The sequence below is a fragment of the Austrofundulus limnaeus genome, unplaced genomic scaffold (assembly GCF_001266775.1).
Source record: "Austrofundulus limnaeus strain Quisiro unplaced genomic scaffold, Austrofundulus_limnaeus-1.0 Scaffold49, whole genome shotgun sequence".
NCBI lineage: Eukaryota > Metazoa > Chordata > Actinopteri > Cyprinodontiformes > Rivulidae > Austrofundulus > Austrofundulus limnaeus.
The window spans coordinates 2,399,035-2,411,531 of record NW_013952451.1 but is presented as its reverse complement, the minus strand read 5'-3'; the positions used below and the strand labels follow the sequence as shown (position 1 = coordinate 2,411,531).

At 39.5% G+C, this 12,497-nt stretch overlaps 3 protein-coding genes and 1 non-coding gene across 5 annotated transcripts in view; 3 read left to right on the top strand and 1 right to left on the bottom strand.

Annotated features, from left to right (window-relative positions):
• Positions 1-1,947, bottom strand: part of LOC106517528 (junction-mediating and -regulatory protein) — a 13,069-nt gene extending 11,122 nt beyond the window's left edge. Inside the window, exon 1 of the mRNA XM_014008419.1 lies at positions 819-1,947. Coding sequence (XP_013863873.1) covers positions 819-1,622 — 804 coding nt within the window. The 5' untranslated portion in view covers positions 1,623-1,947. The remainder of the gene's footprint in view (positions 1-818) is intronic.
• A 1,768-nt stretch (positions 1,948-3,715) lies between these two features.
• On the top strand, positions 3,716-3,787 carry trnaq-uug (transfer RNA glutamine (anticodon UUG)). The gene has a single exon. It is a non-coding gene; the product is annotated as a tRNA-Gln (tRNA).
• A 504-nt stretch (positions 3,788-4,291) lies between these two features.
• cenph (centromere protein H) lies at positions 4,292-7,540 on the top strand. Of its 2 annotated transcripts, XM_014008422.1 has the most exons (10): positions 4,292-4,629; positions 4,952-5,110; positions 5,205-5,260; positions 5,339-5,384; positions 5,475-5,543; positions 5,629-5,685; positions 5,771-5,834; positions 6,929-6,980; positions 7,116-7,276; positions 7,366-7,540. In XM_014008422.1, exons 2-10 carry the CDS (start codon positions 4,989-4,991, stop codon positions 7,456-7,458), a joined length of 720 nt encoding a protein of 239 aa, XP_013863876.1. In that variant the 5' UTR covers positions 4,292-4,629; positions 4,952-4,988; the 3' UTR covers positions 7,459-7,540. The 2 variants fall into 2 exon arrangements, with proteins under 2 accessions (XP_013863876.1, XP_013863875.1); XM_014008421.1 differs by having other exon boundaries at positions 4,292-5,110.
• Positions 7,541-7,568: 28 nt separating this feature from the next.
• dimt1l (DIM1 dimethyladenosine transferase 1-like (S. cerevisiae)) lies at positions 7,569-12,371 on the top strand (the record flags this gene model as incomplete). The annotated part of the gene is given in 12 exon segments (XM_014008420.1): positions 7,569-7,803; positions 9,329-9,402; positions 10,418-10,504; positions 10,689-10,750; positions 10,858-10,951; positions 11,024-11,073; positions 11,157-11,280; positions 11,369-11,461; positions 11,541-11,605; positions 11,688-11,751; positions 11,857-11,963; positions 12,044-12,371. Coding segments are annotated over 12 exon segments (921 nt in total). The 3' UTR covers positions 12,087-12,371.
• Positions 12,372-12,497: the final 126 nt, after the last annotated feature.

Genomic DNA, 12,497 nt, shown 5'->3' with positions numbered 1-12,497 from the left:
GTTATGATTGACTTTAAGTTAAAACCACATTAAATTGTAGCTCAGTATCTATTAAACTGACTGTGTTAGTTAAAGTCTATTAGCTGTGGCAAACTGGAGCAACTCAGTAGAAACTGTTTATCTCGGGATTATTTTCTGAGTTTAATTCAAATTTGTCCAAGTGATATTTTGCTAACAGACAGACAGAATTTAGTCCAAATAGTTAACTACATCACGTTAAAATAAGTGTACAATCTGTGCTCATGTGCTGAGGATCAGCTACTACCTAAAGTTTCAGTCATTATCTCACCCAGGGGAGGTTCTAGGGGCGGGGCCACAGGGGCACTGGCCCCTGCTGAACTTTGATTGGCCCCCTGAAGCGCCCCTGTCCTGTCACTCATCTGTCCTTTGCACCAAGAGCCATGATGCTGGGTGCAGTTCCATGTCCAAACACTAGAGGCGCCAATGAGGCCAATAGAAAAGTCCTACATGAATAAAGCTGACAGAAGTATTTTTTGTTAAAATTTGAACAACCCTGCAGAAAAAAGTATTTCAACTCACAGATGATGGCTGGATTCTCTCACATGCTGTGTTTGAGAACATTTTATCTATGTTCTGTAAAAATGCATGTGAAATGGGTAAGGGGAATGTACTGTGCAAGCTTTTATTAAAATTACAAGTGTTTAAACGTGCGACTGTTTAAATACAGTATATACACCTTACCAAAACCAGGGATTTGTGTGCAAGGATGCTGAACAAATACTTGGCCCCTCTATGAATATTGAGGCCACTTGATGGCCTATTACACAGAAAAATCCCAGACCTGCCACTGGTCTCACCTGCTGCAGGTGTTTCGTTGCCCGGTTCATCGCCTCTTCGTAGCCGGACTGCCTGAGTTCGCTCAGGCTCTCGTAGTACTCATCCGGGTCTTCGTTCTCCGTGAACAGAACCTGGGACAGGATCTTCCACCCGCAGGTGTCGAGCGCGTGACCGAGGTACACCTGCAGGTCGTGGCACAGCTCGTCCATCTCCGTCTCGGACACTTCCGCCGGGCCGAACAGAACTGTCCACACGCCGGCCGGTTCCTCCGGAAACACCGGCAGGAAGGGCTCCAGGGCCGAGTTGACCGAGCACAGCTGCTGGTGGACCGCCCGGAGGTCCTGAAAGGAGAAGAGCCCGGCCCAGCTGCAGTCCTCCCTGCTCAGGCTGTCCAGCTCCTGCAGGTCCAGGGAGTCCAGAGAAGGGAACGGCTGGTCCTCACCTGAAACCAGCTCGGTCTCTGCAGGGTGGACGGGTTTAAATGCTGTCTGCGTTTTGACAGGACTTAGTTTTGATGCGGACTTGGTTTTCGGGCTGCATCCTGCTTTGCCTGGGCTCCGGGATACTTTATTATCCCTGACCGGACTTTCGGGCCATTTTGTTTTGTCTCCGTCCTCAYCCAGGCTCGTCGTCAGCTCGGCCGGAGGGTCTCTGCCGAAGCTTCTCCTCTGGACCGTCCTGTCGTGACACGTAACTGCAAATTTACCCTCAACTTCATTCCAGGCCACGATAAAAACAAACTTATGTTTTTCCTTTTCCTCAAACGCGTTCGGCCGAACTGCTACCCATCCCGACTCCAAATTATCTTCCATGGTGAAGGACATTTCGGCCGAGGATTTATCACCAGTCCAACAACGGTCGACCCGCTTGTCGGCTCCGCTCCGTTATTCTCGATCTCTCCGCTCCACTCCTCCTCTCTTCGGGTCGTAAAAAAGTGCTGCCTGCGGGATGCCGAAATCGCAGCGTACATCGTTGAAACACGGCAAACCGAGGACACACACAAGTGAGACACACTGCGGTGTCAAACTGCGRTACGTCGGAAAGGTTAGCATCGTTTAAACTAGCAACATGTCCGTGTTATTCCTCGTTTATCCAACACCACCGCAAAAAGAAAAACACATAAATATAATGCCTTCAGGTGCTTCGAAAATGTGGGATTTCTTTAAGCCGTTTGCATCTTTTCCTAATCCAAAGTACATACTCGTAATTCTACAAAGTTATTAATTCAAGCATAAACTACGCATAGGCTGTGATTTAAAAACGTAAAAAGATTTATAGTAAGGCGAATACATTATCAGGTTTAAAGATTAGAAAGAAGGCAAAAGACTGTTTGATAGTGTGCTGTTCTGAGTGTATTTGAACGCAACGTCAGAATCTCGGCAGAGCACGTAAAGACGCGCTGACGTGTTCCATTAAATCCAGGATTTTTGTAGGGGCTGACACGGTCCCAGTTATTTCTGTATTTACTCTAATCCCAGAAGGCATTAAAATCACAGATAAACAGTCTTAACAGCCACTGGTGCTTATCATTTAATAAAGATAACTGTCCAAACTGCTTTATCTGAATAGAAGACGACCATACAGGTTTATAAATTACTTTTACACACATTTAGGATCAAATTTAGGTTGATATCTAAATCTAACCTGAAAGTTTTGATCTCTGGTCAAATCGAACTGTGACTTTTTAAAACTTTTATTAAATAAAATCACAAAATAAAACCTCCAAAGACATAGCTGTGTTATTTGCATCGCTGAGTATCAGCCATTGAGCTTTTATTAGTCAGTATACTGATTTAAAAATATTTMATATTTATGTTTAGCTAATGTCCCAATTTTTAACGCCCCATTTTTAAATCTGCGTGTATTTTTTAAATATCTGGTTATGCTGACATGGACTGTGGTCATTTTAGATCGGTTGACCTGTCCTCTGTACATTAAAGCATACCTTTAAATGAYAGTCTACAGCAGTGGTTCCCAAACTTTTTGTCTTCTGACCCACAAAATATCCATGGCAAAAACTTGTGACCCCAAATATTACTGGTCTGAGAACACAAACTTCGTTAATAACCCTAAAAACACAGGCTTTTTGACAATCTAAGCAGCTTATACACAAATATAAATACTTATTTTTACTTATTTTGTGTTTTTGTAATAATTATAGGGAATATATTACATCAGCAATTATTTTATTASCCTTTAAATTGATTTCTGGAGATTATCCAAGGTGCTTCATGACCCATAATTGGGTMCCAAGCCCAACTTTGGGAACCAAAGTGCAGTGGTTCCCAAACYTTTCAGCTTTTTCAGTAGCAGAGACCTGAGCCCCCAACTATTTTTGGATGATAAACATTTGTATCAGGTCAACTAAACATGGGCATAGTAACAATATTTTTATATTACATTTATCCATTTTAAATACACTAACCTCACTCATTTGTAACAACTAAGGCAAAAATGTAAKTAATTCAGAAAATCTTTTYAGGACCCCACCTTGACGTTTCGGGACCCCACTTTGGGTCCCGACCCCAACTTTGGGAAACACTGGTCTACAGGAGCTCTGTGCACAAAGACACTGCCAGTGCAAACAAGATGTAACATGGTGTTTAAACAAAACCATRGTAACATTTACACAATGTGCTCAACGTTTCCTGCTGACATTATCAGGATTTAATAAATAAAAAATAGCTATTATAATTATTAATGCATTCTTTACAGAAGAGCTGCAAACTAATTTCAGACAATGAAGAAACTAACTTGTGAATATACGCACATTTAAAAGAACCTGCTATCACTCTATAAATTAATTTACTATTCCTATTTATTTGRATTCTTACTGAAACCTAGAATCAGGACAGTGGGTGTCACTATGCAGCGTATCTTGGCAAAACATGGCCAGTATCTGTGATGTTTTGTCTGTGGTTCCATGGTGTAATGGTTAGCACTCTGGACTTTGAATCCAGTGATCTGAGTTCAAATCTCAGTGGAACCTCTTTGTTTAAAGACTTACAGATGCTCTTACTCCTGAAAATGTTGCCCTAAAGTGACAAATGTGAACACACCTGACCTTTCACACCCAGCAAACCGTAGCCACTTCCCTAACCCCGTACAAAGTATCAGCTGTGAGAAGTTAATATAAACAAGTATGTTTATTGATCAACTTACTTGTAGAATAATCCTACAATTTATGTTTTTTAACAAACATGTTTCTAAATCAATATTGACTTTTTTCAGTTTTTGTAAACGCCTGGCTTCCAGACCAGACGTGTGGTTCCTCTTATTGGCCGATAGAGGGCGTCGCTACCTCTTAGATGACATCGAAAAAACAAAAACATTTCGTCACTTCCTGGCGGGATCGAAACAGAAATGGTACGTTCAATAAACATCGGAATTTTGGTTTTTTTAAGTCCCAGGAAGAGTAAAATGAGGAAAAAGTACCATATTTACGTTTCGCGTTAGCAACGCACATCTATTTTTATAACAGCGAAGAGTCAAAACTAATGGTAGAGTTGGTTTGGAAATAGAAAATAAAGTATTTACATTCTCAATATTCTCACGTCCGAGTTACAGCAAAGACACGTTACGTAAACATGTTCTGCGACCCATTTACTGCAGTGAGAAAATGGACAAAAGCGGCGATAAACTCGTAAACAATGCAGAATTCATTACAACCAAAAGCTTACGTAAAAAATATTTAATGCGWTTTTAATAAATAGTTGTAGAAAGTGATTATCGCAACAATACTGTCAACGCGAAAGGTTAGCGYTAGCTTGACAGCATCAAATAAGTGGACCATCTGCTTCGTTTTTTATCACATTTTGCCTTGTTTTTAAGGTAAGATATTTTAACACATCAGTATTAGTAGTGTCATTCMCATTAAGGGTCGTAGATAAAAACATGTTTTATAAAAGATGGATGTTTTAACTTGGTAGTTGTTTACGCCTGTCACTGTCAGCTGCGCAGGAAGAACCCGCGGTAAGGTAACATTAGCTAAATGTTTGACAGGATTATAGACATGCAGACACGCTCTGTAGGGCTATTTAATATTTATTTATTATTGGGACATGGCTTCTATACTTAAGTACAGCACTGCGTTTCAACTTGACCATGTATGCACATAATACACGAGTTGTACTGTACTTTGCTTTAAACGCAGGTATTTTTATATAAACTGTTGGTTTCTCCCTGCACACATGGATGCTGCGGACAACATGGGGAGTCTAAATCACATGGTGGAGACTGTGGTGCTGAATGATGATCCTGCTCCTGACAGCTCCAACACACAGAAAGATGCTTCGCCTGCAGACATGCTGAGGTTCACATCCTCATCTTTAACATGTCATATTTGTTATGATCCACGTTCCAAAGCCATTGTTAAATAATTAATGTAACTCTTTATTTTATTTCAGAATAAAACAGCAGATGTCCAACCAGTGTTTTGAGATGGCGATGCATGTCAGTGCAGGTGCATAACTGGATCATCTACAGTGTTTTCATTAACAAATGTGTCTGCAGAGAACTGATTTAATGTTTTCAATTACAGGAAAAGGTAAAAAGACCTGCAGTGCATCAGAAGCAGAGAGAAACTTGTGAGCTTTGAAAAGTTGTTAACAAAATTTAATAAGTACATTCAAAAAAAATCTCACTGCTAACTCGTAATGTAACTTGAAATGTTGCAGGCCAGACTACATCAGTGAGCTTGAACGGGTAAAAACGGCTCATTTCAACAGCACGTTGGCACTGCACAGGTAAAAAATTGCTGTTCAAATCTATAGATTAAATTTATAGTCCAGTACGACTGAAGCAAACATCCRTACACCTTGTATCTTTCAGAATGCAGACGTGGCACTCTTTAGGAGAGAAGATGATGCAGAGCGACCCAGAAGCAGAGTGAGTCAGCTCATAACTACTGTCAGCCYTTTYTTTTTTTAACTGATTTTGACAACAGACTGAATAAAACATCTGTTGTTCTCAGTGCCCTGAGAGCTGTGAGTGATCGCTGCATGGCTCTGTGCTCACGGATAAAAGAACTTCAGGAAGTAAGACCTCTTTTCCTCCATGGTTTAAATGATTCTGCTCTCTGATTAATAACAATTAATTGTTAGTCTAAATTATTACATTTAAAATTATAACTCTAATTCAAGCAGAATAGCCTATTGTCAACATAATTACGGAGTGTAATTTATTTTCAACTCAAAATATCTTCAAACTAACGAAATATAAAGTTATTAGTGAAGAAAACCCATCTGGATAACAGCAGACTGGCTGTTCGTAAAATATACGACAGGTCTGGACCACTCGTRAATTTTGTTCGTATCTGAAAAAATTCTTAGAATACGAAAACATTGGTGAATGCCACAAATTCTCCTAAATCACTCGTACGCACAACTTAAGAACAAATCTGTGCGTACGAACGGTTCTTKCATGAGGCCCATTGTTACTATGCCCGTGTTTAGTTGACCTGATACAAATGTTTATCATCCAAAAATAGTTGGGGGCACAGGTCTCTGCTACTGTTATTTTGTGGGTCAAAAGCTGAAAAGTTTGGGAACCACTGCACTTTGGTTCCCAAAGTTGGGCTTGGGACCCAATTATGGGTCATAAAGCACCTTGGATAATCTCCATGAATAAATTTAAAGGGTAATAAAATAATTGCTGATGTAATATTTTCCCTATAACTATTGCAAAAACACAAAAATGTATAAATAAGTATTTATATTTGTGTACAAACTGTTTAGATTGTTAAAAAGCCTGTGCTTGTAGGGTTATTAACGAAGTTCATGTACTCAGACCAGTAATATTTGGGGTCACAAGTTTTTGTCATGAATATTTTGTGGGTCAGAAGAAAAAAAGTTTGGGAACCACTGCTGTAGAGTAAGTGTATTTGTTTACATGTGAGTCACCAAACCTTTATTGACATTCTGCTAAAAGCTGTGTCTGATTGGAGAGGCAGACTCTGTATGWATGAGTGGGAGTGTTAACAGCTGCTTTGATGGAGATGTCACATACATTGTGATGATAACGTGTCAAGCAACACTTTTTGTCATTGTTCTGCAGAAAATAGTGACGGGGACATGCTGAAGTATTACCTCGCTGTTTCCATAAAAATAATACTTTTTTTGTTTTGCCACAGGAAACGAGATGTCTGCAAGACGAAATTACAGAAATACAGAAGAGCAGACTTGGTGTGTTGACTGTTTTTCTTCTTGTAGTTGATGGTTTTGACAGAGTTCTCTGACTTTTTGCACTGGAGTGAGTTTAATGCTGGAATTGAAGTTAGGCTCTGATTAGGCTGGTGGTTTATGTGTGTGTATGTGTAGATATGAAACGACTCACACATGAGAAGATGAAAGAGATGGAAGAACTAACGTCGAAGAAGGAGCACGCAGACGCAGAAAAATACAAAGCTGTGTTGGAGAAAGGCCAGGAGAATCTGGAGAAGTATAAAAAGATGGCCATCATGACACAGAATGTTCTCAGGGTAAAACACACACAACRTGTTTTATAAACTGTTCATTTCTTCACCAAGGTTTGCATTTGTAGTTTATAAATGTCTGTGTTCCTCTTCAGGGCATCCTGTTGGCTTGTAAAGTCAACTGGCTGGATGATCCTAAACTTCGAGACATCGCTATGACGCTGGAAGAGTTTCCTATTTCTGACTAGAGACTAAAAGTCATTTTATTTCATTTGTATAAAAGATCCTGTCTTGTATTGTCTAATAAATACCCTTTATCTGTAAAGCTGATTGATGTTTTTGTTTGTTTGATTTGTTTAAAAAAAATGCAAGTTACGCCTTGTTCCACTAGAGGGCAGCACTGAGAGAACATTTAGAAATGTCAGAGAAGAAGAACTTTAACACGTGTTTGTCTAATTTGTTCGACTCTACTCTGAATATTTGTTGCAGATTTAGGGTTTTTTGGCTTTTAATTTAGAAGAAAACAAGCGGGGAAATGCCGAAAGTGAAGGCGGAAAAGAAGAGCAGGCAGCACCAGGATGTCAAGAGTCAAGGTTTGTTTCACCGAGGAGCCGGCTAGCTTTAGCATGTTAGCAAACATTAGCTAAAATAAAAATACTGACTCTTCTGTTACAATTAGAGCTTTAAATATTTATCGTAAAGGCAACACAGAGTTATTGTAACATTTTGACAGTGAGGTCTAAACCAAACTAGGGAGAAATAAATATAGCTGCCATGTTGGGCGTAGTTGAGTGTTTATTTGCAGGTTTGGGACAGAGCRGAGGTGGAAACCAGAGAGGGACAGTCATGGGAGGATGTTAAAGATGCAGCTGCCAGGATAAATAAACAGGAAAGTCAAAGATGCAGTTTGAGAGGATGTGATATGGATGACTGTCGTAGGCAACCCCTGAAAAATAAGTTTAGTATTTCTTTTCCCAGTCAACCTCTATCTTTGAGTAGGTATGTAATGCAAATCTCACGTCAGGTTTATTAAGCTTAAAATTTAAAGTCAGATTTTAGACTGTGTCCATTGTAACCAGAGAGGCATATTGTACTTTAAAAGAAACAACTAAGTAAAAGTACCTTAACAGAAAACTGCTTTGGTAAAAATAAATTTTACTAATAAGAAAAACAATAAAAGTCATAAAACTGCTCACAATAAACAAAGTACTTGTACACACCCATAGTATTGAATATACTTGTCCAAGCTGGTTGCTCTAAACAGAGTTGCTATTGTTATTGCTTTAGTCAACTTTTTAGTGCAATAAGTTGACATAACTTGGTTAAGTAAATTCAACATTTCACTTTTTGAGTGTATAACAACTCTTCATGTAGTTCAAGTATGATTTTTTATGTTTTCAATGGAACAAAATAAAAGTAATGATTAAAACATACGTGGTTACATTTCAAATTCTCAAAACAATTACTGTAACAAAGTAAATGTACTTAGTTTATTGTTTATTAATGTTATTCATTGATTTAAAAAGAGCTAAATAAATTCTATTATACAATACAAAATACAAAACACATATAAAATGAAATGCAGCAGAATATATATATATATATATATATATGCCCCTTTAGTCACCTCTGAATTTATCAAACTACAACACCAGAGAGAAACCTTTTACTCACAAAGTAAAATTGTTTTTGGTTTATTTAGCAATAATTGTTCCTCTGCAGTAGGGCTGCCACGATTAGTCGACTAGTCACAATTATGTCAACTACTAAAATTGTCAACCACTAATTTAATACTCAATGTGTATTTTTTTCTAACTTTGTATTTTTTTTTTATAGTCGATTATAAAAAGAATCGTTTGTAGCAGCCCTAATTACCACTCTACCGCGCATGTGTGTGTCCAGGACAGAAAGGCAGATGTGGCAGTGGAAGGTGCCGCAGCAGTTTGGAGAGAAAAACAAAGTTATATAAAAAAAAAACACATCAACTATTAAATTAGTCTGCGATTTTAATAGTCGACATTAATCGTGACTAGGTGACTAATCGTGGCAGCCCTACTCTGCAGTGCCTCGTTTACACATCATCAGAGCTCAGTTTGYCGTTTTGTTTTGTTTTTTTAGGGATCATGTTCAACACTGGAGTTGGTCAACACATCCTGAAGAACCCTCTGATCGTCAACGCAATCATTGAGAAGGTGGGATGAGTTCATGTGTTTGGTTTGTCAAGTATTAGGGATGCAATGACTGATGCACTGTATTGGTATCAGGCCCAATACCAACATTTTTACAAGTAATCGTACTTGTTCAAAATTCACCAATACCATTTATTTTGCGTGGACATTCACATTTTAAATGCRACCTCCATTAGACCCCAGTGTGAACACTTCATGCAYCAATGTGACACGTGAGCAGGAAATGACAGGACGTCACTTTCTGCTCATTGTTTACAGGAGGAAACCCGTGGATGCTACATGTTAGCATGTCGATTCTGCAGTTCAATCAGGGCCGGGTAAATAATTATCTGACATGCTTGTTCAGTTCACTGTTTACATTTGAACCTGCCTCTGGTCGGCTGCTCCGGTGAAGCGTACTGCACTAAAATATCAGTTCATCATATTCAATCAGTCATATGTTTCTGTGGATTCACAGTCATCCGAGACCTGGACAGTTCAAAGAAAAAAGACGAAGCAATTGGACTTCTGTCCTGTTCTGAAGACGTGTGGAGCTGCTAGATTTAAAATGAATGACTCGACGTTGGGATCGTTATSGCTTTGATCGATCTGCACACCCCCACCTCTCTGATGGAAATGATAAAAAGCAACACTGCCGTTTAGACGGAGGTTCGCTTTGACAAACACCAGATATGTATCTGATTTAGTAACAGGTTCTAATTTTAAAAACGTGTTTTAATAGTCACTGTGTAATATTTAAGTTCTAACCCAGTAAGTACTCGGTAYCGGCGAGTACCCAAACTGAAGAAGTCCTACTCAATCTGAGAAAAACTGGCATCGGTGCATCCCTATTAAAATATTGACATGAGTATTAATGTGTAAGTAACACGTTCAAGGTGTAGCTCTGTAATAAATATGATAAAACACTTGTCTTAAGAGAATCACACAGAGTGGGTGAAGAAAAGAGTGTCTCCATTTGAGCTGAACCTTTTAACAGATTATAACTAAACACAAGCTGATGTGCGTCCTCTCTTCTCAGGCTGCTCTGAGGCCCACAGATGTGGTTCTGGAGGTTGGACCTGGTACTGGTAACATGACTGTAAAGCTGCTGGRAAAAGCCAAGAAGGTGAGTTTCAGACTAGTTTTGCTTCAGTCGCTCCAGCTACAGTAAGGCCATTATTACAGCTCATACTGTTGCTGTGCTGCATATTAACCTGAGTTTTCTTGTAAACGTCTTCCTCCGTGGACAAGCTTTGGCGTTTTATTCAGCACCATTTTGGAATAAAGCAGTAATTTTCTGTTTTTTGCAGGTTGTGGCCTGTGAGCTGGACGGCAGACTAGTGGCTGAGCTGCAGAAAAGAGTACAGTGCACGTGAGTGAGGCTGGCAACACGTGTTCCTAAATAACCTGTTTTATTTAACAGTAAAAACAAACAAACTGCAGATTAAATTTATTGCGGCAAATTGTTTCTCTTAACAGACCTTTGCAGACTAAACTTCAGATATTAGTTGGTGATGTTTTAAAAACAGACCTGCCTTTCTTTGATCTCTGCGTAGCTAATCTGCCTTACCAGGTAAACACTTTATCTCCATATAGGCGATTGAACGTTATTTTATTTTAACTTATTTTTCTTTTAATCGTGCAGATTTCTTCACCGTTTGTCTTCAARCTCCTGCTGCACCGACCCTTCTTCAGGTTAGACGTGGCCGCTGAGGACATACAGTTGTTTTTAACGTGTTCAGGGTTAAATGGCCACCTTGTGTTTTGGTTTTATCCAGATGTGCTGTGCTGATGTTCCAGAGGGAGTTCGCCATGCGGCTGGTTGCCAAACCCGGAGACAAGCTGTACTGCAGGCTGTCCATCAACACGCAGCTGCTGGCTCGTGTCGACCACCTCATGAAGGTGCTCGGAGACGTTGGCAGAYTCGCAGAAGAAGGTAGACTGTGTGTCCCGGGACCTGGGTTTGATGCTGAGCTTGTCTCTGTTCCAGGTGGGGAAGAATAATTTCCGCCCTCCTCCTAAAGTTGAGTCAAGTGTAGTGAGGATAGAACCGAAGAACCCTCCTCCTCCAGTTAACTTCCAGGTGAGTTTTATCTTCTGATGGTGAATCTTTTTTTTAAAACACCTCATCCTAATCTTTATTTTTATTTTTTTAAATCCAGGAGTGGGATGGTTTGGTCCGAATCGCCTTCGTACGAAAAAACAAAACCCTCAGCGCGGCTTTTAAGTGAGATTCTGTCTGCTTCAAATACAAAACCAGGACCGTTCTGTCAAAACAAACTGTCTAAATTTATATTTTTCATTTCCAGGTCTGCTGCAGTGGAGCAGCTGCTGGAGAAAAACTACAAGATTCACTGCTCTGTCCACAGCGTGGTGAGGAAATGAGTCTGTCAATCCAATAAATTCCTGCTAAACGCTGCTTTTTATTTCACCAACTGGTTGGTTTTAATCCAAAAACGTCTCCCTCCATCTCTGCAGGACGTTCCAGCCGACTTCAGCATCAGCAAGAAAATCGAGAGCGTTCTGCAGGAGGCTGGCTTCAGTGAAAAGAGGGCCCGCTCCATGGACATCGACGACTTCATGATGTACGATTTGTGCCTGAACTCCTAAATTATTCTTTAAAATAACGCAGCATGTTTTAACATGTGTGTTTCTTCATCCTCAGGTTGCTGCACGCGTTCAACTCTGCAGGAATCCACTTTTCATAGACGTGTTCTGTTTGGAGTTGGTCTGGGATGAATTGAATTTCTAATGTTGAAATGTTTGGATTAGATGCATTAAAACAGCTCATATTGAGTAATATATAAAACTGTTTCAATAAGCATGCAAGGACAACTTTTGGCAGGTGTGTGCACGCGTTTTGTAATCTGCAGAAATACAGTATTTACAAACATCATTTTATCTTTAAAGTGCAGAATTTGTTTTTTGAAATAAATTCTGCTTCCATTATATTTGTGGTCTTTGATATTAAATAGTGCTGCACTCAAAGTAAATCTGCTCCATGTGAACAGAACTGAATCACTGTAGTTCAGTTATGAATTATTTTCATATGATGGAGATTTGTGGTTTTATTTTGGTTGTAGGTGCCAAAAACAGCCATGAGAGGGCGATAAAAGGTC